The sequence below is a fragment of the Mauremys reevesii genome, linkage group 1, assembly GCF_016161935.1.
Source record: "Mauremys reevesii isolate NIE-2019 linkage group 1, ASM1616193v1, whole genome shotgun sequence".
Lineage (NCBI taxonomy): Eukaryota > Metazoa > Chordata > Testudines > Geoemydidae > Mauremys > Mauremys reevesii.
This window is the reverse complement of record NC_052623.1, coordinates 189,686,979-189,712,034: the sequence shown is the minus strand read 5'-3', so window position 1 is coordinate 189,712,034 and position 25,056 is coordinate 189,686,979. Positions and strand designations below refer to the sequence as shown.

Here is a 25,056-nt window from a genome sequence, read left to right as displayed (position 1 = left end):
TTTTCCAGATTGTCACTGTACACATGAGGTGGCAGTTCGCCTTGCACCAGGAAGATGCCCAAATGCCCTTTGATAAGGGCTATTAAATTACAGGAGTACCATCTTGTAGGAGATGCATTAAAATTAGTAATCACACATTTGCTTTCTTCTTTGCCAGAGTGCATGGCTTTCAGGCTTCTTGATCAGTGAGGAGGCAGCATGATGTGGTGGAATAAACACTGTGCTGGAAACCAGGAATTCCTGGTTTCGTATTCCTGACTGTCACTGATTTATTGCATGACCTTGGGCAAGTCAGTTAATACCCCTGGATAGCAAAATACCCATATTATATCAACTGTCAGTAATGGGGTATCTGAACTGCTTGTGGGGAGATGGCTCAGGACATATTATCATCATGCTATACAAACCATGCTCTGTTTTCATTGTTTGTGCCTTAACTTGGTCCTTAGAATGGTTGTTTTTACAGTGAAAATGGACCCCGAACTAATACAATGAAGATGGATCCCTAGACAATAAAATCTTCTCTAGAAATTTACAGTCTGAACGCTAGTTCATCACCAGCTTGTCACTGCAGTTTTGCCTCATGGCAAATAGTTTGCAAAAGCACTCTCAGACTTGGTACCAGGGTGGTCCTGCACTGTCTGTTTCACTGTTTGTTTAGCACCTCCAGCAAACTCTGAGGCTTTACTCTCATCACCTCCAATCATCAACACAGATGATGTAAACGGGGAAGAAACCGCTGCTCAAGAGAGTCAGGGCCCAAGGCGAACGGGAGAGGCTAGAGCCTGACATGCATGTTTTGGGTTGGTCAGTGTTGTGGCTGCTGTCGCACATATTCTGGCTCTGCTGGATGGTTCTATTTTGTTATAATGCCAGTTTTTGTCACTCAAAGTGCAGCTTGCTGGAACATCAGGCTACCCGGGGACTGATTTTGAATGGTTTTTCAAAAGAGGATTGAAAACTTATTGGAGAAGAAAAGGGGGAAGATGAGATTATGGGCATGTCTAGACCAGGAAAAATGGTAGTATTTTTTCCCCCAACATGTTGGCTGACACATTTTAGTTAACATGACTTTACAGTAGAACCTCAGAATTATGAACACTTCGGGAATGGAGTTTGTTCATAACTCTGAACAAAACATTACGGTTGTTCTTTCAAAAGTTTACAACTGGACATTGACTTAATTCAGCTTTGAAACTTTACTGTGCAGAAGAAAAATGGTGCTTTCCCTTTATTTTTTTTTTTAGTAGTTTACATTTATCACAGTACTGTATTTGCTTTTTTTCGTCTCTGCTGCTGCCTGATTGCATACTTTCCATTCCAAATGAGGTGTGTGGTTGATGGGGCAGTTCACAACTCTGAGGCTTTACTGTATGAGACCTTCCACCTAGTATAGATTGGGTGATGAGGGAGCCAAGGGTTGACAGGTGTTGTTTCTAGAAGTGACTTTCCCTGTCTATGCTAGGTGTAAAGTTCTTTGTAAAATCATGTTGGTTAAAATATATGAGTCAATGTCTTAAATAATGACCATTTCTTTATCTACACATGCACAGATAAAACCTAACGATGGTGGATACACTGGCCCAGATGGTCTTTTCCAATCTCAAAATTGTCCTTTAAGGACAATGGCTTAGATTTAGTGCCCAAGCTCTGTGCTGTACAATCCACAAAAATAGTCACTTGCTTCCAAAATATAGACACATACCTGTCAAAATGCATTGGGACTGCTCCTCTCAGGCTGTGTTCTTTCAAAAGAACTGCTGAGAGGACTGCTCCTCTCAGTGGCAAAGCTGTGCCACTGTGAGGCCACCTGTGTAGCTGCTCTGTGCCATCAGGAGAAAGCTCTCCTGCCAGCATAATTAAACTGCTCCCAAAGAGTGACAGTAGCTCTGTCGGCAGGAAAGCGTCTCCCGCTGACATAGCACTGTCCACACCGGCACTTTTATGTTGGTCAGGGTTGTGAAAAAACACACCTCTGACCAACAAAAAGTTTGACCAACAAAAGTGCTAGTGTAGACATAGCCTGTTACACAACAGCTTAGGAAAGAACTGGGATAATAACTGTATAACAAGTAGCTACTGTATAACAAACTAGCTATTATTGAACAGCTCTGATTTTAATCCTGTAAATTCTAGTTGGCAGACATCTTAATGTCAGAAAATTTGTATACAAATATTTACAGTTTGGTTTGACATTTGTATTTCCCAAAAATTAAGAGTGACAATTGGAACTAATATTTCCACAAACATTTTCAGCTTTGCTTCCAACCATGCCAGCTTTTCCACTTTAAACTTGTTCCTTTGTTGGAGTGGCTATATCAACTTTTCAGCTTATTCTTCCTTAAAATTTAATGTATTCAAACTCTCCTCTTGGAATTCAGTTTGAGGCAGAACAGCAGATAATTTCTCCCGTTGCTTTTTGGAATAATTTAACTTCCTGGAACTAGAGAGACTAAACCTGTATGGGCAACTCAGCCCCTTATCCTTTGGAGGTAGGTAAACTGAGTTCCATGCAGAGCACTATGTGAGGGTCTTTTCTTTTGGATTTTACAGATTTCTTCACTACTTTCTGCAGCCTATTATTACCTATAACTATCAGTGGCAGTGAAAGGAACTACAGAGCCAACACTTACTAGAGTTGCATTTGACATTATGAGAAAGCTAAAAACACAACCGTTAGTGTCATAAACAGCTAGCAATCAGTGATCTATTTAGAACAAGGGCTGCGTTAGCAGTTTACAGCAAGCTACAGTTGTCTTCTCCCTTGTGAATTCCTCTTTAATACCAGGTGTACTATCGTCATCTGATTTGCTTTGTGTAGTGATCAAGGTGCAGCAGTGCACTTTGGGACCTGTACTCTCAAGTAGGCTGTGATACAAAATACTATAGCCATATTTAGTGTTCCATTTTGGCACATCATCAGCCAGTCACTACTTCTCCACAAACTGCCACTTCGCTTACCAGTCTCTGCATCTTGGGTGGTGCAGGGTTCATCCTGACAGCCAGAAGAAATACACTGTCAAACTTTCTAGGAGATGAGGAACTATTGTGTATCTGGGTCATTTAAAAGATGGAAGTGCAAGGGGCAGGGGTTACCTTTTCTCTACCAGGGATTGGTGGCTTGGTAGGCTGGAACTCCTGTCCCATAACTCTTCAGTAGAGAAAAGAATCAGGGTAACTGAGTGATGATTGCCCTGGGAAGGAGGTGTCTGAGGCATCCTTCCTTCCTCATTGGCAGGTAGGAGGAACTTACTCTAAGGCAGACTTATGGCCAGTGATCAAACGTGTGGTAAGCAACTATTTTTAGTCTTGCACTGTGAAGCTACCAGCTTGTGAGCACACAGTTTTTCTCATGTCCCTGCTTTGGTCACCCCTGACATAATAATTGGGCCTTCCTATTGCTGTTCCGACAGGTCCTGATCTTGCCCATCCACCATATATATCTCAGGCGGTGGCAGCATACAGGCACTTGTATGAGACAAGTGGGGAGACGGATCTGAATTTAGCTGAGTTTTCATCTGACCCATCATGCTGAGGCTGTCTGTGCTTCTGCCCTTCCAGCAGAGCTCCTTTGCCTTAGAGCAACTTTTGCAATGTATCAAAATCCTCTGGCTTGGGAGTTTAGCCTCTCTGGGACCCCATCTTAACTGGGAAGTGTGGAACACTGTTTCCTGTGGAAAGGTCAACCCTTTTCTCCAGGTATTAACATATTGGGCCCATTATCCCTCCCAATCTGATTTTTTTTCTCAGGACCTCAGGTCTCCTGTTGCCCACTTAAGAAATGCTGGGTTACAGGTTACTCGGGTGAGTTGAAACTCCATTCCTGGGAAGGGGAGATGGATGAGATAACAAGCCAATATTGTATAGAAAGAAATGTGGGGTTTTTAATCCTGGTTGCTTTGTATGTGGAGCAGGACATCAGAACTTGTGGATAAAGTATGCTGTGGAGTGGGATCCAGGAGGTATTCTGCATGGGCTGAGCAGCAGGGACCTGCAGGTCTCTGTTCTGGTCTCAGTGACATCTGAGTTACTAAAAAATCTAACGGAATTAGTCTCTGATCACATGTTTGAGGCTTCACTTAAGATGCAATATGCGTTTCTTCAGCCTGATGGAGATAATGGGTTTTAAGCAATTACACCCAGGCTTAATTCCTTTAGATAAGCACTCTGCATTATCTAAAAAAAGAACCCCAACTGACTGGGAAAGAACAATGTAAATGTCTCTCTCATGCACTCTCCCATTCACTCCTTACTGATGTCTTGGGATGATAATGCTGCAGATCTGTCGAGCCATAACAATCTACAAGTCGTGCTTCATCTAGATGGTGCTGCAATAAGGGAGGTTTAACAGCGCTGTCAGGAGACAGGGTACAGAGCTCTGCACGCTTCAGACACTCCAGTGCTTGTAGGATGATTACAGCTTGGCCATAAAGACTCAAATTTGACCTCTCTTAATGGAGCCCCCAGCGTGCTCTCTCTGTAGTCTCTGGTTATGAGATGCCAGGTGCTCTGAATGCTGTCGCTTGGAAGGAGTGATGAGAGCCTACCATTTCATTTAGTATAAACCCCCAACACCCCGTCCCTTTGTGTGGGTCTGCATTAGGGAGAGGGGTATGGTGTTGAGGTGAGTGGGGCTATGGAGGGAGAACGAAAGAGATTTCCCTTAATTAGATTTAAGATGAGTAATTTATTTAAAGTAGCTAGCTGAATTTCTGACACCCAGAGAAATTCCTTTCAATCTGCCTAACCTACTTCTTGCCAGACTGCAAAGCGCAGTATGAGATAAAGGTTATAATTGGATGGATTTTTTTTTAACTATGGTGTTGGTGTAAACATGTCATTTTTAGGGAGGTTATATTATAAAATAAAATGTATGTAACAGCAATAATATCAGAGGGTTTTGACGCAAAGTATGGGTGCATTCATTATCCCCTTCCCTTCCCAGTGGTGGTTCTGTGACTTACTGCATTTGTTTCTTGGTTGGAGCTGCCTAATGGCAATCTGGCATGGAAGAATCAGAGATGAGGACCAAATTGTCTTTCACTCCCTGGGGACGGAGAACTGTAGTGCAGCTGAGGAGAGCTAATAGAGGAATGGTAGACCTCCTGTCTCTTCAGTCGCTGTTCTGTCCACAGATGACCGGCAGGTGAATAGTTTCTGACAGTGGTCTGACCAGTCTTCCTCTGGAAAGAAGGCTGCTCTGATGCACTTGCAAGGGTGTTTCCTTGTCAGTGCAAAAGGGGTGTAAGGAACAGGGCTTGTTACCACTCTGTAGAAGTATCATGCGCATCACAAGTTTAGTGCATTTTCAGTTGTAGTATAGAAGGGGGAAACCTGGCACTTCGCTAGAAATAGGAGACATGTCAGCTAGCTGCTGGTGGAAGCAATTCCTGGTTGTTTGCAGCTGATGATACGCTAAGGGGACTCTTTCCTTTGACATAACTCTGCACTAAATCAAAGCCCAGATTGCAACTGTGCTAATGATTCTCCCTTCCTAAATACCTCTATTTTCAAAGTTGGCTGCCGTATTCTTCCTGTCATAAATTGTTGTACACTGTTAAAAAGATGCTTGTTCCACCCCAGACATGCCTGCATTTCATTGGCAAATCAAGCATCCAGTGTGTGTCTGCTTGAAAAGCATTTCAGTGTGTTCATCCCTGAAGGATCTCAGACATACATCATTTCATAGGGTTGCCTTGGTTGAAAGAATCCACCTGGATGTTTCAGCTATCGTTGCCTGTCTGGAGCATAGACATATGGTGCTTATTCTCAGCCAGTTTGCTCGTCTTTCAGCTCTACTTTTTGCTATTGAATGGCCTTTTAATTGGCATCCCACTGCTTATCACATCACACTTACCTTTGAGCAGCTGACATGGCGAGATGACCTTCTCCCTCCTGCCTGTTGAAACCATGTTCTCCTTTTATTAGGTGGATGTGTCTAGGCCGCAGAAGGAACTTCTTACAAGAGAGTGGTCTCCAAAACAGCAGTCTGTTCTGTTGTGACTCTACAGTGGGCATGCTTAGCAAGTCCCAGCAGTGAGACATGAACGGACTAGCTAGGGTGGTAAAGATTCCCATATTACCTTTTAGTACAGACATAGAATCATAGAATCATAGAATTCAAGATCAGAAGGGACCATTATGATCATCTAGTCTGACCTCCTGCAAGATGCAGGCCACATAAGCCGCTCCACCCACTCCTTTAGCAAGCGACCCTTGCCCCATGCTTCGGAGGAAGGCGAAAAACCTCCAGGGCCACTGCCAATCTTCCCTGGAGGAAAATTCCTTCCCGACCCCAAATATGGCGGTCAGCTGAACCCCGAGCAAGACTCTCCAGCTATACCCTCTTGAAAAATGTTATATCATATCATTGACCCATTGTACTATTTACTTCAGTGTGGCCCTTAATTGACCTATTGACTAAGCCCGTTATCCTATCATACCATCTCCTCCATAAACTTATCTAGCTTAATCTTAAAGTCATGGAGGTCCTTCGCCCCCACTGTTTCCCTCGGAAGGCTGTTCCAGTATTGCACTCCCCTGATGGTTAGAAACCTTCGTCTAATTTCAAGCCTGAATTTCCTGACTGACAATTTATATCCGTTTGTCCTCGTGTCCACATTAGCACTGAGCTGAAATAATTCCTCTCCTTCCCTGGTATTTATCCCTCTGATATATTTAAAGAGTGCAATCATATCTCCTCTTATCCTTCTTTTGGTTAAGGAAAACAAACCGAGCTCCTCAAGTCTCCTTTCATACGACAGGCCTTCCATTCCTCGGATCATTCTAGTGGCCCTTCTTTGTACCCGTTCCAGTTTGAATTCATCCTTCTTAAACATGGGAGACCAAAACTGCACACAATACTCCAAATGAGGTCTCACCAACGCCTTATATAACGGGACTAGCACCTCCTTATCCCTACTAGAAATACCTCGCCTAATGCATCCCAAGACCGCATTAGCTTTTTTAACGGCCACATCACATTGCCTACTCATAGTCATCCTACGATCAACCAGGACTCCTAGGTCCTTCTCCTCCTCCGTTACTTCCAACTGGTGCGTCCCCAGCTTATAACTAAAATTCATGTTAGTCATCCTTAAATGCATAACCTTACACTTTTCACTATTGAATTTCATCCTGTTACTAATACTCCAGTTTACAAGGTCATCCAAATCGCCCTGGAGGATATCCCGATCCTTTTCCGAATTGGCAATACCTCCCAACTTGGTGTCATCCGCAAACTTTATCAGCCCACTCCTACTCTTGGTTCCCAGGTCAGCAATAAATAGATTGAATAAAATTGGACCCAAAACCGAACCTTGAGGAACTCCACTGGTAACCCCCCTCCAACCTGACAGTTCCCCCTTCAATACGACCCTCTGCAGTCTCCCTCCATTTTCACCTCCAGAGTAATAGGACACATTACAGCAGCTTCATTCTTATCTGGAAACTAACATTAGTGTACAATCCTATGGTGCTAGCAAACCAGAGTGCTCTCCCAATGTAGTCTCCAGGTCTGTTGTGCTCTAGCAATAAATTCACTCTGCCTGTGTCACAAGAAAAAGGGCTACTTAGAGAATACCAGGTTTCTGTGCCTTGTAGGTGACACTATAGATTCAATGCTTTCTTCTCCTATATGTAAAACCTGAGCAGTCAAGAAGCATCTAAAATATTTTAGTATCGGGTGCTCGTCACTTCCTATCAGCAGGAGTCTCATTGATTGAGGCAAGAGCTGCAAACTGGTATTGATGGAGGGAATAATTGAGTTGGGAATTTCCTTGTCATTGAGAATAAATTTGTACAAAACTTCTCTTCATCTGTCCCTCACCATCCTAAAACCATGAGCTGCTCTGCAGATAGTCTGGTTAACTTCAGCCTGTCCAATCAATCTCTTTCCTCTCCTCCCCACCTCTAACCCCTCCCAGCCCCCTATCTCCACTCTAGCATTTATTTCATCATTGGATAACACATAAACAGTGCATACAGGTGATTGAGAGAGAAGCCAAGGGGGCAGGTGAATGTGTACTGTATAACAGGTACAGTGAAGAGGGCAATAATGGGACCCGCACAACTGTTAATTAGAGGGGAAATAGACACTAGTCCAGGGGTGGCCAAAGTGTGACCTCCACTACACAATGCCTCCAAGCTGTCCTCTGCTTAAATACAGCAATGAGGCTTATGGAGACTACAGATCCCAGTATGCAACCTTCCATCTTGATGAAGGCTGCTTGTCACTCTGATCAAGATGAGGCATTTGTATGCTGGGACTTGCGGATTCCAGTGGGTATATTAAAAGGTGTGAGCAACTGAAATGTGCTCCATTTAAATGTTTCTGATAAATGATTAGCATGGCTCTTTGGTTTACCTACATTCTGGTGGTTCTTGCTTAATCCCCCTAGAGTGCAGACACTAAGTTACCTGGTCCTGTCATTTGTATCACAAGGCTGAGGAATGTTCACTTGTCTATTGTATAATGTTGGCCTCACTACAGAGATCCTTTTATTTTGTAAAGTAACTCTAGTTCTTCAGCTGGTGGCCTGGTAAGTCTTTAAAGGAGATTAGCATTTATGCAGGGTTTCTGTTCAACCAGGTTCAGTGTCTTAATTCTAGTTTGTTATATGAAGACAGTTGTCTTTAAGTCCAAGCTAAATAAACATTGTTGGTGGTCTCTGTAATAGTATAAAATATTAAACTTTAAGTATCCTCCTTGCTTTTCTGTCACTAATATATACAGTGTCTTGTCTTCTCCCCCATCTGTTTCTGCCGTTAAATGGGATTCAAGTGAATTCATTACAAGTATGCCACCCTGTATTAACACTGAAATGTATTAGATGTCTTGAGAGATAAATGCTCCCAATAAACCAACAGTTTGGAAACCTTCTATATATCACAAAAGCTGAACTCTGGCTGCTCTGAGGGATGAGGGAAATATGGGTTTTAAACAATGCATTTTAAAACCAAATATTAATAAATTGTCTCCATGTATCTGCTAATGCAAATGGGAGTTGCCCTTCTGCCAAGACCAGAGTTCATAACTGTAGCAGAAGCCATGTGCATCACTAACCTCAGTAGAGAACGAAGCACTGTACTTGGTTTTTAGGGATAACGATGGCATTGACTGCAGCAGGAATAAAAGCAGAACCCCAAATTCCAGGGGTTGGTTGATATCCAGCCTTCCAGGTCACCTGTAACATCATGGAATGTGATCTGTCACAGGAGTCACCCAGTAATGGGTATCTTGGGCAACTTGAGCCACATCAAATGCTCTATCAGGTGGAGCTGTGCTCTTGTGTTGGCTGATCAGAGAATGAGGTAGAATCTCAGGACTGAGAGAGAGACAGTTTATATTAGCAGCTGCAAATAGTGTTTTCAGAAAAAAAAATTTTTTTCCTTCAGTTCTCCTTCGCCCCAAACCCCCAACATAAGAATGGAACAATCCCCTGTTGCCAAAGCTGTGCCCTAAGGAGGGGGTTAGTCTGTGCTTTACCAGTAGGGGTGTTCAGGATGCATGCCCAGCAGATTCACCACAGAGCCTATAGACCTGGTTTTCAGAGGTGCTAAATGCCCACGCTTCAGTTTAAGTCAATGGGATCTGTAGTGACCTTGAAAGAGAGAGTCAGCTGAGCACCTCATTATTAATCACAGTGCAAATGTGTAGACCTCACCACATTAGAGATGGCAAAGGCCTGGCTAGATTGGGTTACTGCAGTACACTGTATGTGGGGCTACACCTGAAGACTAGTGGAAAACACAGTTACCTTCTTATTGAGGCCACGTCCACGTTACAAACTTTTATGCATGCAAAGTTTGCATATTGCTCAGGCATGTGCATGCTTATCTTCTTGCGTGTTCGCTGTGCGTTCTCACCAGGAGAGCTTGTGTCGATGCAAAGCGCAGTGCACTATGGGTAGGTATCCCTGTGTGACAAATGCTGCTGTCTGGGCAGTGACTTTTGGGACACGTCAGTAATGTTTTGTGGGATAGTAACGACTTGCCCAGGGATTGCTGAGAGCCAGAGTTTAACTTCCCAGCAGGCAACTTTCTTCATCCCATAATGCCATCCTATCCCATAATTTTCATGCCTTTAAAAATAATAATCCCACAAACTCATATGGCACTTTGACTGCAATCTCTGATAGAAGCACAGAGTCCAAAGAGCTCTGTACTATTTTCATTAAGGTTGCAAACACAGGGCGCACGATTATCCTGAATTTACAGACCTGCAGGAAGTTCCGCAACAACCGAGGACATGATTTCTTCAAGGACAGTTTGAGGGACAGAGTGGAAAAACAATTCAAGGTTGGTGGTGGTACTCATGGAGCAGCTGCGGGAGGCAGAGCACTGCTCTGGTTCCAAGAATGAGCAGATTGGTGGGATCGTATTGTAATACAGATTTGGGATGATGAGCAGTGGTTGCAGAACTTTCAGATGCAAAAGGTCACAGTCTTGGATCTGTGTCCTGAGGTCGCTCCAGCCTTTCAGCTCAGGGACACCAGAATGAGGGCTGCAGTGACACTGGAGAAGCCAGTGGTGATCATACTCTGGAAACTTGTAACATTGCATTGCTACCAGTCAGTGGAAAATCTTGTTGAAGTTGGAAATTCCCCGGGGGGGGAGGGAAGAGGTGGGGTGGGATGGGGGGATGTTGTCATGCAGGTGTTCTGGGCCATTAATTGTCCCCTGCTATGCAGGACTTTGATCCCTGGCAATGTGCATGGCATAGTAGATGGCTTTGCAGCAGTGAGATTCCCAAACTATGGTGGGTGATAGATGGCATGTACATCCCTATTTTGGCACCATCCCACCTTGCCACAGAATACATACACAGAAATCTACAGTTATGCAAGTGTTGGTGGATCGCTGGGGACACTTCATGGATATCAACATGGAGCTGGTCAGGGAAGGTGTATGACACTTGCACCTTTAAGAACACAGGACTGTTCAGGAAGCTGTACTCAGACCTTCTTTCCTGACCAGTAGATTACCATGTAGGGTTAGCCTTTCAGTAATTTACTGATATAAAATGAACCAGTTTAAGCAAGGGTGAAAAGTTTTTTTTTTTTTTTTTTTAAGTTCATCCTATGTTAGGGAGCTTGCACTACCTTAACTAAATCAATTTAGTTAAACCTGGGCAGCTTTTCTAGTGTAGCCAAGGCCTTCGATATTGCTTTTCCTCATGTTATTTCTCAACAGCTGTGATCGGTAGCCTCCAGATTCTAATGTCTGGGGGCTCCTGGCAGAGTGTTGTAGATGAAGTATCCTGGACTATGGAATTCACGCCCCTCGCTGGTCTGACAAAGACGGTTTTGACCTACAAGGCCACATGGCAAGGCTCATCCTTTGTTTATGACTCTCACCCTTCAGGAAAGAGTGGAGGATTAGGGAGGAATACGAGTTGAGCCTTACTGGGGTTTAAATGTGCTTGAGTCCTTTAACACTGGGTCAGTTTGTAGTACTAACTTAATTTGTGGTGTGCCTGTGTGTAGAGAGAGGAGATAAACACGCTATAAACCAGTACATTAGTCCCTCTAGCTTCTGTCTTCAGCAACCTGTAGGAGCACATCTTCATGCTTATATTCGTCTCCTTCCTTACACTGCAGACAGTAAACTCTGCCTCTCTCTGGGTGGGCTCCTGCATTAAAACTGAATTGGAGTAAGTGGAAGAAACATAGCTGGGTGGTGCAGTCCAGTTTCCTTACTAGTAGTAACTAAGTGACTTGATCTATCATGTAATTATATGTCTTCCTGCTGTTGTTTCATTTGGTTTATTATGGTGCTTTCTTTTTCTTAAAAGATGTTAAAAGTAAAAACCTACATTTAATGGAGCACTAAGGTTGGAAACTTAATAGCATGAAAGTCAGGAAATTAGCTAGGCTTACCACAGTGTTCACTTTGCCATATCATGCATATGCCCAGTAGAAATAAATGTACTACAAAATGAAGGGTTGAATGTGGGCTGTGATTCTGTGGGAAAATGCATTTTAGGAGTTAAGAGCGGGGGTGAGGAAGGCCACCTATCAATGCTTTTATTCCTCTGCTAGTTGAATTGCTAGATCATGCTGCCTGTGATCAGAAGATAAACAATCATACCAGATAATTTATTTGAATGTTTGGGCACAAAACTATGTTAAAATTGTTGTGGAGGTTTTAATTGTTATAATTAATGTTGCACTGAAGTAAGTACTTATACTTCCGACTGGTGCAGGTTATGGGAAAGAAGTGTGGATGGGCAGGGCATGCCCTGTGGGCAGTGACATGGAGCCCGTCCCTAAGAGAGAGAGGCTCCTATTGATCAATCCTGGCATTCGGACTGGGCTCAAATTCATATGACCACAGCATGATTTTAACCAATGGGATGTTTTTGTTGGAAATCCTATAGCTAAATTTGGATGTGGCCAGAATCTCGCATTAATCCCCTTGTATCCTATGCATGTCATTGATCTGCAAACAAGGATATCGTTGAGTTTAATGGACCTTTTCTCAGGCAAATATGTTGTTCTTCCATGTCTATAACGGGTGGCTTCCCCAGTATGGATGGTGAAGTGAAGTGGTTAAAAGTTGTCGAACTTTATTTTTTTTAAGTCTATGCTCAGAGTTCAAGTGAGTGCTCTCCAGAGGACTCTGGATATTAGATTCACTTGACCTTGCTTTATGGTCCTACAAGCCAGGGTGGTCTCAGGAGGACAAATCCTTTCAGCATCCTGCCTGCCCCTCGGCACTCCCAAACACTATACCAATATGTCTTGCAATGGATATGTAGCTAGGGGTGATGGAGCAGGATTACAGGTTTGTGTAAATGATTTTGTTGAGAGACTGAATCTGAAAGGTTTGTGTCTTTTGCTGAAAAAGTGTTTTCCTTTCATGGAAAGGCTGGGGTTGTGAATCAAGGCAGCTCTCGTTCTCTCTTGGGGAAGTGAGCTAACCTGCCAAAGCCAGCCTGCAGCTGCAGAGATTATTCTCTGGCTACAGAGCCAAACCACCGGAAAAATCTTACTACTGTTTCTTTGCCAGGTCATCTGGCTAAATTAAGTGGTTTGCATTTGGCCCTAGCATAATGTATTGCTTCTCCAGTCTTCTGCAGGGAATTATCTCGTTCCTTTATGCCTGCATGGTCGTGGGATTTAAGGAATGCTATCTGGGACTATGTCTTTCTCGCTCTTCTGTACAGCTCTGAGCACTGTTGGTTTTCCAGTAAATATTTGCAATATTATCCAGTCTTTTGGTACATCACCATCTGGTGGTACAGGAATCATGATCTACCAACCCTAAGCATTTGTGCCTCGGTCTTCATTGGGGTTTTGGAGTGGTGCTTGGTGGGGACTGTTTGCCTTTCCTCTCTGTTTTGAGTTTTGTGCTTGTATTTTAAGCTGCTGTTTCTCCTGGACTGTAGACTTCCTTTTATTTGTTTTGGAATTTGTTTGTCAGCAATTCAGGCTGGATAGTTTAATCTTGATCAGGCTCTTTTCTTCTGATGTGGAAAGGAAAGACAACATTCTTTACTGAACTGCTCTGTGGCAGAAAAGGGGGAGAGCCCAGGCGACTTTTTGAAATGTGGTACGCAAGGGGAGAAAGGACCTTGCCCTTTGGAACCTTAAATATCTGTGACTCCTTGGCTAATAGTCCCTTAGCCAGCAAATGATGACCAGACCTGATTTTCTACAGATCGGGTACAGAAACTGAATGTGCACAAAAGATTTGCCAGTGGCAAGATTCACACTTTTCATATTGCATTAGTGACATTTTACCACAATTACAGTGTTTGTTACCTATCATGGATAGAAACCCTGATGTGCCAGGGTTTCTATCAGAAGATTTTAGAGGAGGATTGAGAGTGCAGTCAACAAGTGGTCTCAAAGTGTGCCCCAGAAGTGGAAGAAGTTGGGGATCTTTTAAGTAAATGAAAAGTTTGTTTTACTTTAATTTTATTGTGGGAGTAGACTGTGAGGAGAGGGAATGCATAGGATTACAGAAGTGTTTAGAGCCACTAGCCTTTGGAGCAGAGGTACTGAACTCTATTCTGTGGAGAAGGCTAAATACCATTTTTAATTTTGGTTGTCAAGGCAGAGTAAAAATGTAAGACTTCTCGGAGATTTTCAGAGAGATCAGGTTAGAATGTCCTTTGTGTAGAAATGAAACTGTTAATTATTTGTTTAGTACCTTATTATTGCATTCAGCATTACTTAGCTGGAAAATCTGCTATCCTTTAGGCCCACTGCTATTTCCACCCTGGGTTTCTCTTCCTTCCTCCTCCTCCTTCCTGTTTTCTCTCTCTCTTCTCCTTTCTTCTCTCTAAATATTCTAACGCTAACTTAAACAATGAAAGAGTGAGTGCTTACAATTAGTGGGGTTAGGTTTTAGGTTCTTTGCAACCAGAAGGTCTAAAATTCACTTTTAAAAATAATGAAAACATAAGTTCTACAAATTCTGAACATACTGCATAAATAAATCATACACCTAGATCCTGCCTCTGGGCCTTGTTTGACACATCTTCTCTAGAGGTTTTGGGAGAGCCCATGAGTGTTTTGTTGATCATTATGTCACATGGCAACTAGCCTAAAGGGGAAGGGAGCCCAGTATGTCCAGACTTCAAATCCTGTATTAGCTGCGGACTTTCACTTTGGGACGGCTGGGCCAATTAGTTGCTTCTCTTGTGTCGTCGCCCCACCTTCTACATACAAAGGGCTGTGTCTTAGTTGAAATTCTCTGGAGGCAGAAGCATTATGGCAATAAGATTGGGTGGTAAAGTAGAAGGGTTACATTCATTTTTGGTTCAGTTCTTAGTTGAACTATGTAAAGCCACTGGTGTATCTACTCTAGCAACATGGAAGAGGAGAATGGCGAAGATCCAAGTCTGAAGGAAATTGATTTTGTAGGATACCCTCATCTGATCTTAATGATTGAATCTCAGTTGGCACTCCAGAGGAAGGTGGAAACTCCCTCAATAGACAGTGTGTCACTAAGCAAACAGTGATAGAATGAATACAGAATGGGATAGGGAATAATGCTCAGAGTATTACAAAGTGTTCATATAATCAGTGATGCATCCCTACCTGGAATACTGTGTTGTCTTATGGCTAACCCATCTCAAATATGTTATCAGGCATTGAAATGGTAAATGACAAATGATTAGAGACAAGGGAAGACTTCCAATCTTTTCACACTGTCCTCATATAGAACTGTTTGTTAGAAAGAGGAGTGAATGAGAGAATATGATAACAGTACAAAAAGGTAAACAGGGCACTCTTGTTTACCCTTTCTCATAAAGTTAAGGGGACATTCAAATGAAAATTGAAAGGCAACAAACTTAAAACTGAAAAGAGGAAATTCTTTTTTACACAACAGATAGTTAACATGTGAAACTTGTTTTCAGTAATATCTTGTGATAGCTTAACAGGGTTCAAAGAATTAGACATTTATGTGGCTATTCATGATCCATAGTTACATTAGGCATGAAATGCAGATAGAGGATAAAGCACCTAATGTGTAGGACAGTCTGTAACTGACTGGGGTTAGAAGGAAAAACTTGTCAGGTTATTCCATGATTATCCATATTTGGGCTTCTCACATCTCCCCCTGAAGAATCTGATACTTGGCACAGTCAGAAGCCAAATGCTAGACTGGCCAGACATCACATCTGACTCAGCATGATAATTCCTGTGCTAATTGTCTGTTTTTTCTCTTCTCCCACCTAGCTTTCTGCAAAGGACGAATTGTGAGGGTGCCCAAAAGCCCACTCATTCGAGTTGAAGGTACAGAGACGGTGATTCCTTGCAATGTTACTGACTACGATGGGCCCAGTGAGCAGAACTTTGACTGGGAATTTTCCCAGGGAACTGACTTTGTGCGGATAGTGAGTACCTGGGACTCGTCATTCACCTCCCAGCAATACCAGAAGAGGGTTGGCAGAGGGGAAATCGTGCTGAGGCGGAGCAGCAATAATGCTGTGGAACTTCTGATCAAAAGTATCCAGCCAGTTGACCAAGGAGAATACAAGTGCATCACCCCCAGCACAGATGCCACTGTTAAGGGAAATTACGATGCTACAGTCCAAGTGAAAGGTATTTCCACAGGGTGAGGGGTGTTTGTAATCTGTACCAGACAAATACGTACCACTGGGTGTTCTCATCATGTTGTACATCTATACAGTCCTGAGAATAGGCATAGCCCCGTTTTGTTTAAATTCCTGTTACTGGTTATTTGTATGTGGTTCCCCCTCCCTCCAGGTCCTTTCCTAAAGCCACCCTTCAAAAATATGTCCTTCAAGTGGTGGCAACAGCAGAGGGAAGTGAGATAAAGAGGCGAAGGAGGCACATTATTGTAAATGCCACCAAACTTTTTCATATTGTCAACTGCCAAAAACCAATAACAAACTAAAAATTATTTGTTCTTAGAGTCCAGGATGCTGCAAATTTACAGTCTTTCCAGATTCGTGGATTCCAAGGGACCATTGTGGTCATCTAGTCTGACCTCCTGTATAAAACGGGCTACAGAACTTCTCCAAAATAATTCCTAGAGCAGAGCTTTCAGAACAACATCCAATCCTGATTTTAAAATTGTCAGTGGTGGAGAATCCACCACAACCCATGGTAAAATATTGGTTGATGTTGAGGCAGGGAGGATAACTTAGAGGGGAGAAAGGAAATAAGAGGGGTGATGGAGGATGTTTTGTAGTTGAGGTAATGTCATCTAGGGGTTTCCCAGTGAGGTAGGAATAGTTTCCCTTTTTCTAGACAACATGCTGTGTTCCTTCAGCAGCAGCATCCTGGCTTATCTCCTTTGATGATAGAAAAGGAGTTTTTTCCCCTTGATGTTTCTTTTCTGAATACCACAGAAACAGGTAGGCCCTTCCATGGGGATGTATAATAGATTTAGAATTGTGTTGCCTTGGTCTTGCCCTAGAGAGCAGAACTAGAGGGAAAGGGGTGATGATAAAATTAAAGACTTCATTCCTGATTCCTGAAGTGGGTGGCTTGCTCTGATAAAATACCTGGGGTTTAATGTGACTTTGTTTTCTGAGAGGGCAGGAAGGTTGTGGGGGAGATGAGATGATTGTCTAAGACCTGCTGTGAGAGTTCACTATAATTGCATAGTTGGGTCAGTCAGCCAGCAGTATTTCCCATCCCCTCTCCTTACCATTTCCATAAACTCACATATATTACTCTGTGTTTTATAATGTTTTCTTCTTTGAATAGTGATTGCCGATGGCTTAACTGTGAGTGGATCTAAAGCCCGGTCCTCGAAACCTCGCAAACTGTCTGAGGGAGACTCATTTGAATTACGCTGCTCAGCTTCCACCATCTCCTCAGAACACACTCACCTGCAAGTTACTTGGGAGCTCAAGAATGGCCCAGCCTGGCAGGAAATCCTCTCTCTGACACATGAGGGCAAGTTCCAGCCCAGCCCGGAATATGAAGAGCGCTACCTGAGTGGAGATGTGCGCTTGGACACAGTGGCAAATGACATTTACCGACTCTCTGTATCCCAGGCACTGCCAATGGATGAGGGCCTCTACAGGTGTCTTGTGAGCGAGTGGGTGAAAGGTGCAGATAGTTCCTGGCAGAAGATCCAGGAGAAGAATGTGGAAGTAGCAAGCGTGGTAATCCAACAGACTAGTGAGTTTCAGGTGCACGGGTCTCCTTATGACTTGTAACCATGTCATACCTAAGCCATGGCAACTTGTGAGAGCAGAAATGTAGCAGGGAAAGCCTGGGTCAGTACTCCTGGGAGAACCTAGATTGCTGCAGGAGGTGATACTGGTGGCTCTCTTCTTTTTGAGTCAGTGCTGAGACAGGGCCTCAGCATAGTGCTGGGGGAGATGTGCTGTTGAGGGCTCTGTCTTTTAAATGAGGTATAACATCCAGATTCCAATCACTTATGGTATGTCTACACAGCAGTTAAACACTCGCATCTGTCTGGGTCAGGTGACTTGGGCTCACCGGGCTGTAAAATTGCTGTGTGGACATTTGGGCTTAGGCTGGACTCCCCCCCCCCGCCCCCCCCACTTGGGGTCCCAGACCTCGGGCTCAAACATTTACACAGCAATCTTTAGCCCTGCATCCTGAGCCCTGCGAGCCTGACTCGAGCCAGTCGTGGCTGTGCCACGGGTCATTTATTCCGTTGGAGACGTACCCTTATGGTCATTTACTTTCCTGTCGCACCTCCCAAGAGTGGGGTTGTTACTGTGTCTTGGTGACATTTCTGCTTGGGTACTTGTATTTTTCTCTCCCCAAATTCCTCTCTCCTTTTACTCTATTTTCTGTCCTATGGTGTTAAACAGCAGCCTCACTTCTCCCCAGAGGTGTCTGTGCTTCAGTGGCAGGTGTGTAGTGTTTGCTGTATATAGCTTTTCAGGGTAAAGACTGATCTCATTTCAAAGTATGACTGTTTAGCTCCGCTTGTGTTCATTTTGCTGCTCCCAACCCATTGGACTGCTTGCTCTGTAATGTTGGCAGCTGTTTAGCAAGGAGTATTTCTAAGCACTGTGGCACACCTGAGTAAGGCACTATAAATTACATGTGTTTAGGAAACAAAGACTCCTGGTGCTGGGTTGTGAGTATCCAAATATCTGTTGCCCACAGACTTCATGAACAGATACAGCGAGCACGTAACTGTGCTAGCCCTGCCAAAGTGTGGGGTTGGGGGAGTTGTAATAGTGATGCATCTTATCATGTAGTAGTTGGTGGAAGAATAGGCATGATGTCCCCTCAGAAATATGAGAGTGATAGTATTTTAGAAAGTGTGTGTGACAGACTGACAATGTCCTGAATAAACCTTATGGAATTAAGACACTTTATTGAATTAAGTTAAATCTTATTTCATTAGGTTTGGTGCATTTGGGATCCATTGTATTGAAAATGCAATTGTTTGTGTTACTGTAGAATTGTATTAAACTTTTCTAGGATTTGACTAATGTAAATGTTAGGAACTTCAAAAGACTTTTTTGGACAATGCGTGTAAAGTAGATTTCCTAGAAAATACAGGGGGGCGGGGGGTGGCGGTGTGAGGAGAATGCAAATTATCCACTTTGAATCCTCCCTTTTGAAACTACAACCAGGGGAGGAAAACCAATTGTCCACTAACTACCTACTCCTGGAAACTCCAGCTCTAAGACCCCTGAACTGTATAAAAGATGTTATGAGGGTGCTGATTGTGAGCTGAAGCTGTGATTAACTTGTGACTATAAAATCTGGATGGGGTGTGGAAGGACTAGGCTGCTAGAGGCTGCATTAGGGTTGGGCTTACCACAATGCATGTAGATTCTTTAGTGTTTTCCCTGTAGTGCTGTTTACCTTAAGAATAAAATAGGCTTGCACAGGAAGAACAGTGTGGTCATTTATACCTCTGTTATCAGTCTCTGAAGAGAAAGCAAATAGATGAGGTTGGGCAGCCTGCTTGTTTTGGGAATAACACAGTGTAGGCAGGGAGCTGAGCAGCATGGAAATTCCCTGGTCAGAGGGAAGAGACTCCACCCAAGAAAGGCAACAGCTGGGGAGCTGGAAGCCTGAGAGGGGGTGCCCTTGCTGGATTGCTGAGGGGAAATACAGGTGCAGTTCTGCTGAACTGTGACAGTGTGTTCAGGCAGTCGAGGCCTCTGCCGTGTGAAATCCTTTGTCATAGAGAGAACCCAGAACTTAAGGTTAGATAGCTAATTCTGGTTGGTGGGGCTTAGTTGTGAGCTCTGGTGGATCAATCTGCTCCCTCTACTCTTGGGGTATGTCTGCTAGCCAGGAAAGCTCTCAAATGCTCTCTCCAGAGTCCTGGGGTACAATGCTGAGTAAGGGCTCTAATTCTGGCATTGTCTTGTCAAGTTCATAAATTTTTGAGAAGTTGGCTTATGTAGGTGGGGTTTAATCAGTGGTTGAGTGAAGGGGATCACTAGGGATTAGTAACTGTGTATGAGCAGGGAATGCATTTTTGATATTTTATTTTGTTATAGGCTTTTAAATTCAGCTTGGTCAATGGCAGCACTAGCAATTTGTCAGGAGCATGAGACCAGTCCTAAATTGCATAAAGTTGAGTAGATCACATCCTTCTCCTTGTATACAAAATGGAGGGTGGCCCAGTGTTGCCTGTACATGCTGTATATACCATCATCATGCAACGTGGCCTGGCGGCTTGGCTTTGGAGAGCATTATATGCTGGGTCCTGTTGTCTCTGTAGACTGTACCTCCATATTAAAGACAAAGGTGAATGAAAGGTATTCCAGGCTATTTTGGCCGTCCTGGACACTACAGTCGCTCCTGTAAATAAGGAGGCTTGAACCTGCAAAACTGATATGGTACCGTTAATTTGTGCATGTGACTAGCTGTGTAACTTCATGAATTCGTTACTGCTAACCTTGTCCTATTGCTACCTTCCATTCTATTGTTTGTCACATTTGCTTGCCTTGTTTTAAATTTGATTCTAAGATCTCGGGCCCAGGGAGTTCCTCTTCTTTCTATGGTTAAGTGCACCACCTAGCATGATGGGCCTGTAATCCTGAATGGGGCGTTCAGGCACTTCAGTGATAATAGAACAAAGGAAGCTCAGGAATGTGGGGAGGGGTGAGACTCTTACAAAAGTATCTCTTGGTTTATAAATCTAGTGTTTGCATTCCCATGGCTGGTGTGAAGATACTTGCATTTCTTGGAAGATCCCTTCACCTTACAGTGGAGTTGTAATATTAGGCTATTACAGCCCTGCAGAATTACTGTGAAGGTTTTACTAGCCCTCTCTACTCATATCATGATGATCATAACAGGAAAAACTAATGATCTGTCAGTCAGCTGTGAGGAGGTACTTGGGGCATGTAGGTGACTGCAACTCTGCAAGTCTGGTGTAATGTGGTGTCAGATTGAGCCTTCTGACTTTTCTGTGCTGTCAGATGTAGTGGTAAACTGTGAGAGGAGTAATTCTTGGTTTTAAAGACAAGGGCTTTGATAATTTGGAAAAAAAACACATAGGTTCTTGCATTTATATAGTACCGTTCCCAAGGATCCCTAAGTGCTTTACAAACTGATAGACAATATGTACAGGAATGAGCATATAGACAGAAATCACTTCACGCACCATAGAAATGCCCAGCCACCTTCTGAGATGGGCACATGGCCACAGTTAAGGAACATGTAGCAACTCTGTTTGTACATGCTCTAGTAGAATTGGGCTCTAATCCTTGACTGGGGTCCATGGGAGCCTCAGGTCCCTTAGGACGCCAATCAGGGATTAGAGCTAGTTCAACCAGACAGAGCTATTGTTTGTACACTAACAGTCCTTGGACATGTGCATAAACAATGTGGATAAATAAATAGACCAGGGGTTGGCAACCTTTCAGAAGTGGTGTGCCGAGTCTTCATTTATTCACTCTAATTTAAGGTTTCGTGTGCCGGTAATACATTTTAACGTTTTTAGAAGGTCTCTTTCTATAAGTCTATAATATATAACTAAACTGTTGTCTGTAAAGTAAATAAGGTTTTTAAAATGTTTAAGAAGCTTCATTTAAAATTAAATTAAAATGCAGAGCCCCCCAGACTGGTGGCCAGGACCCGGGCAGTGTGAGTGCCACTGAAAATCAGCTCGCGTGCCGCCTTTGGCACGGGTGCCATAGGTTGCCTACCCCTGAAATAGACAAATGAAGGAGAGGGAACAAGGTAACAGACACCTGACAAGTCTTGCAGCAGGAGGTAAATAATAGCACTCGTTAACAAAGCATAGGAGATGAAAAATATGAAAGTCCCTCTTAATGCATGCTTTTCATTATTTAAACTAGGGCTGTCAAGCAATTAAAATTTTTTAATCATGATTAATCACACAATTAAAATTAATAGCAATTAATCATGGGATTAATCACACTGTTAATACTAGAATACTATTTATATAAATATTTTGGATGTTTCCACATTTTCAAATATATTAATTTCAATTACAACACCGAATACAAAGTGTACAATGCTTACTTTATATTTATTTTTTATTATAAATATTTGTACTGTAAAAATGAAAAAAATAGTATTTTTCAGTTCACTTAATACCAGTACTGTAGTGCAGTCTCTTTATCGTGAAAGTTGAACTTACAAATGTAGAATTATGTTAAAAAAAATTATTTTTGAATGCAGCTATGTAAAACTTGAGAGCCCACAAGTCCACACAGTCCTACTTCTTGTTCAGCCAATCGCTCAGACAAACAAGTTTGTTTACATTTGCAGGAGATAATGCTGCTCTCTCCTTATTTACAATGTCACCAGAAAGTGAGAACAGGCATTTGCCTGGCACTTTTGTAGCTGGCGTCGCAAGGTATTTATGTGCCAGATGTGCTAAACATTCTTATGTCCCTTCATGCTTCAACCACCATTCCATAGGACCTGCTTCCATGCTAATGACGGGTTCTGCTTGATAACGATCCAAAGCAGTGCAGACCAACGCGTGTTCATTTTCATTATGTGAGTCAGGTGCCACCAGCAGAAAGTTAATTTTCTTTTTTGGTGGTTTGAGTTCTGTAGTTTACGAATTGGTGTGTTGCTCTTTTAACACTTCTGAAAGCATGTTCCACAACTTATTCCTCTCAGATTTTGGAAAGCACTTCAGATTTTTAAACCTTGGGACGAGTGCTGTAGCTATCTTTAGAAATCTCACATTGGTACCTTCTTTCCGTCTTGTCAAATCTGCAGTGAAAATGTTCTTAAAACAAACAACATATGCTGAGACTGTTATAACATGAAATACATGGCAGAATGTGAGGAAAACACAGAGTAGGAGACATACAGTTCTCCCCCAAGGAGTTCAGTCAGAAATTTAAGTACCACTTTTTTTTATTTTAAAGAACATCGTCAGCATGGAAGCATGTCCTCTGGAATGGTGGCCAAAGCACAAAGGGGCATACAAATGTTTAGCATATCTGGCATGTAAATACCTTGCAATGCTGGCTACAAAAGTGCCATACGAACATCTGTTCTCACTTTCTGGTGACATTGTAAATAAGAAGCGGGCAGCATTATCTCCTGCAAACATAAACAAACTTGTTTGTCTGAGCATTTGGCTGAACAAGAAGTGGGACTGAATGGACTTGTAGGCTCTAAAGTTTTACACTGTTTTGTGTTTGAGTGCAGTTATGTAACCAAAAAAAAATAAAAATCTACATTTGTAAGTTGCGCTTTCACGATAAAGAGATTGCACTATGGTACTTGTATGAGATGAATTGAAAAATACTATTTCTTTTCTTTATCATTTTTACTGTGCAAATATTTATAATAAAAGTAATATAAAGTGAGTACTGTACACTTTGTATTCTGTGTTTGTAACTGAAATCAATAAATTTGAAAATGTAGAAAAACATCCAAAATATTTAATAAATTTCAATTGGTATTCTATTGTTTAACAGTGCAATTAAAATGGTGATTAATTGTGATTAATTTTTTTTGTTTACTCGCAGTTAACTCACGCGATTATCAACAGCCCTAATTTAAACTAAACTAAATTGATGCTGTCACCAGCTTTCCAGCCTACTGATCACAAAGGTCCTCTCTGAATGCTGGCTGTGACCATGAGTTCTGTGGCCTGAGTACAACCACTGGCCAGGAGAGGAACCTGTTAAATGCTCTGAGTAAGTTTGCCAGAGCTGAAGAAGAGCTCTGTGTAGCTTGAGAGCTTGTCTCTCTCACCAGCAGAAGTTGGTCCAATAAATTTTATATTAGCTCACCCACCTTCTCTCTCTAATATCCTGGGACTGACATAGCGACAACAACACTGAGTAGCTATTTGCATTGCTGTAAAATCTGTAGTGTATGTTGGACACTGTAGTATGTGAAGAAGCAGCAGTCTATGGAACTACCATTGTCCTCTGTGCACTTTCATTTCTGGTCTTGGCAACCCCCTTAAGGTGAGTCAGGAGTTCAAGATTTGGCCATGGCTGCTTACATTAAGTCACACTTAACTTTCTGTAGCTGCTGCTGCTTCTTTTTTTTTCTCTTTTTTTTTTTTAATTTATTTATTTATTTTGGTCATCAGAGCTCAGAATTGTTTAGACAGAAACTAAATTCATCTCTGATACAAATGGGTGCACTTCAATAGGAGTTCTGCCTTCTGTGAATTAGGCCCCATGTGTCTCAGCACCTCTGTAAGATAAGGGAATATTATTCCCATTTTTCTCATGGGGAAGCAAATGCAGAGGTTGTTCCTTGCCTAAACACAGACAGGAAGTATGTGGGAAAGCTGGGAATAAAAACTCAAGTCTTGATTTCTCCCTCCCATGTCCTAACTCCTATACACACTGATAGTTTGCAACTTTTTTAGATCGGTACAAACCTGTAGTCAAGTCACTAAGCACTGAAAGCAGAGAGCTGAAGTTACTTGAGACCTTGCAGTACCAGAGCATTAGGCACTAAATAGTTTGAGACAAACTCTTGAAACTAACACTTGTCTTGTTTTTTAATATTCAAGATCTGGATGTGCTTATTGCCACAAGCAACATGTCTGTGACTGAAAGGGACTCCCTGGACCTAACCTGCAACATCACAACAGACAGAAGTGGCATCTTCCAAGCTCAGGTGACGTGGTACTTCAGTGAGTCACATGATGATACCTTGTCAGATGCCCAGGTTTTGTTGAGTGTGGACCGTGATTCTGTGGTCAGTGACTCTCCCCTCATCAGCCTGAGTCACGTGGATAGAAATTCCTATCACCTGCTGATGCGTGATGTGGGTGTGGAAGACTCTGGCTACTATTTCTGCCAAGCAGCTGTCTGGGTGCCACAGCACAATGGGAGCTGGCACAAAGTGGTGGAGAAGACCTCTTCGGCAGTCAGCGTGGTGGTGACAGCATTAGGTGAGTGGCTCCATCCTGAGGCTCAACAGATAATGAGCCATTCTTTTCCTGTGTTCAACTCCACTGTAGAGTGTGCAAGGCAAAGACATTACAGGGTCTGTTCTGGCCACCCCACTGTCCTATTGACCACAGATATGGAAAAATGTTCCTGCGCCAGGGTCTTTTTATCCATGTCCCTTGCGATACGGATCCATTCACACCCACTCTTCTGGCCTCTGTTGTCATGTATTTTAAGAAAGAGAGGCATGCTGGAGATTTGCC

At 42.8% G+C, this 25,056-nt stretch overlaps 1 protein-coding gene across 2 annotated transcripts in view; it reads left to right on the top strand.

Annotated features, from left to right (window-relative positions):
* Positions 1-25,056, top strand: part of PTGFRN (prostaglandin F2 receptor inhibitor) — a 95,750-nt gene that overhangs the window by 20,900 nt on the left and 49,794 nt on the right. The window contains exons 2-4 of one of the 2 annotated variants that reach the window (XM_039519824.1): positions 15,693-16,058; positions 17,193-17,612; positions 24,412-24,795. In XM_039519824.1, coding sequence (XP_039375758.1) covers positions 15,693-16,058; positions 17,193-17,612; positions 24,412-24,795 — 1,170 coding nt within the window. Of the gene's footprint in view, positions 1-15,688; positions 16,059-17,192; positions 17,613-24,411; positions 24,796-25,056 lie in introns of both variants that reach the window. The other variant, XM_039519813.1, reaches the window with a different exon arrangement.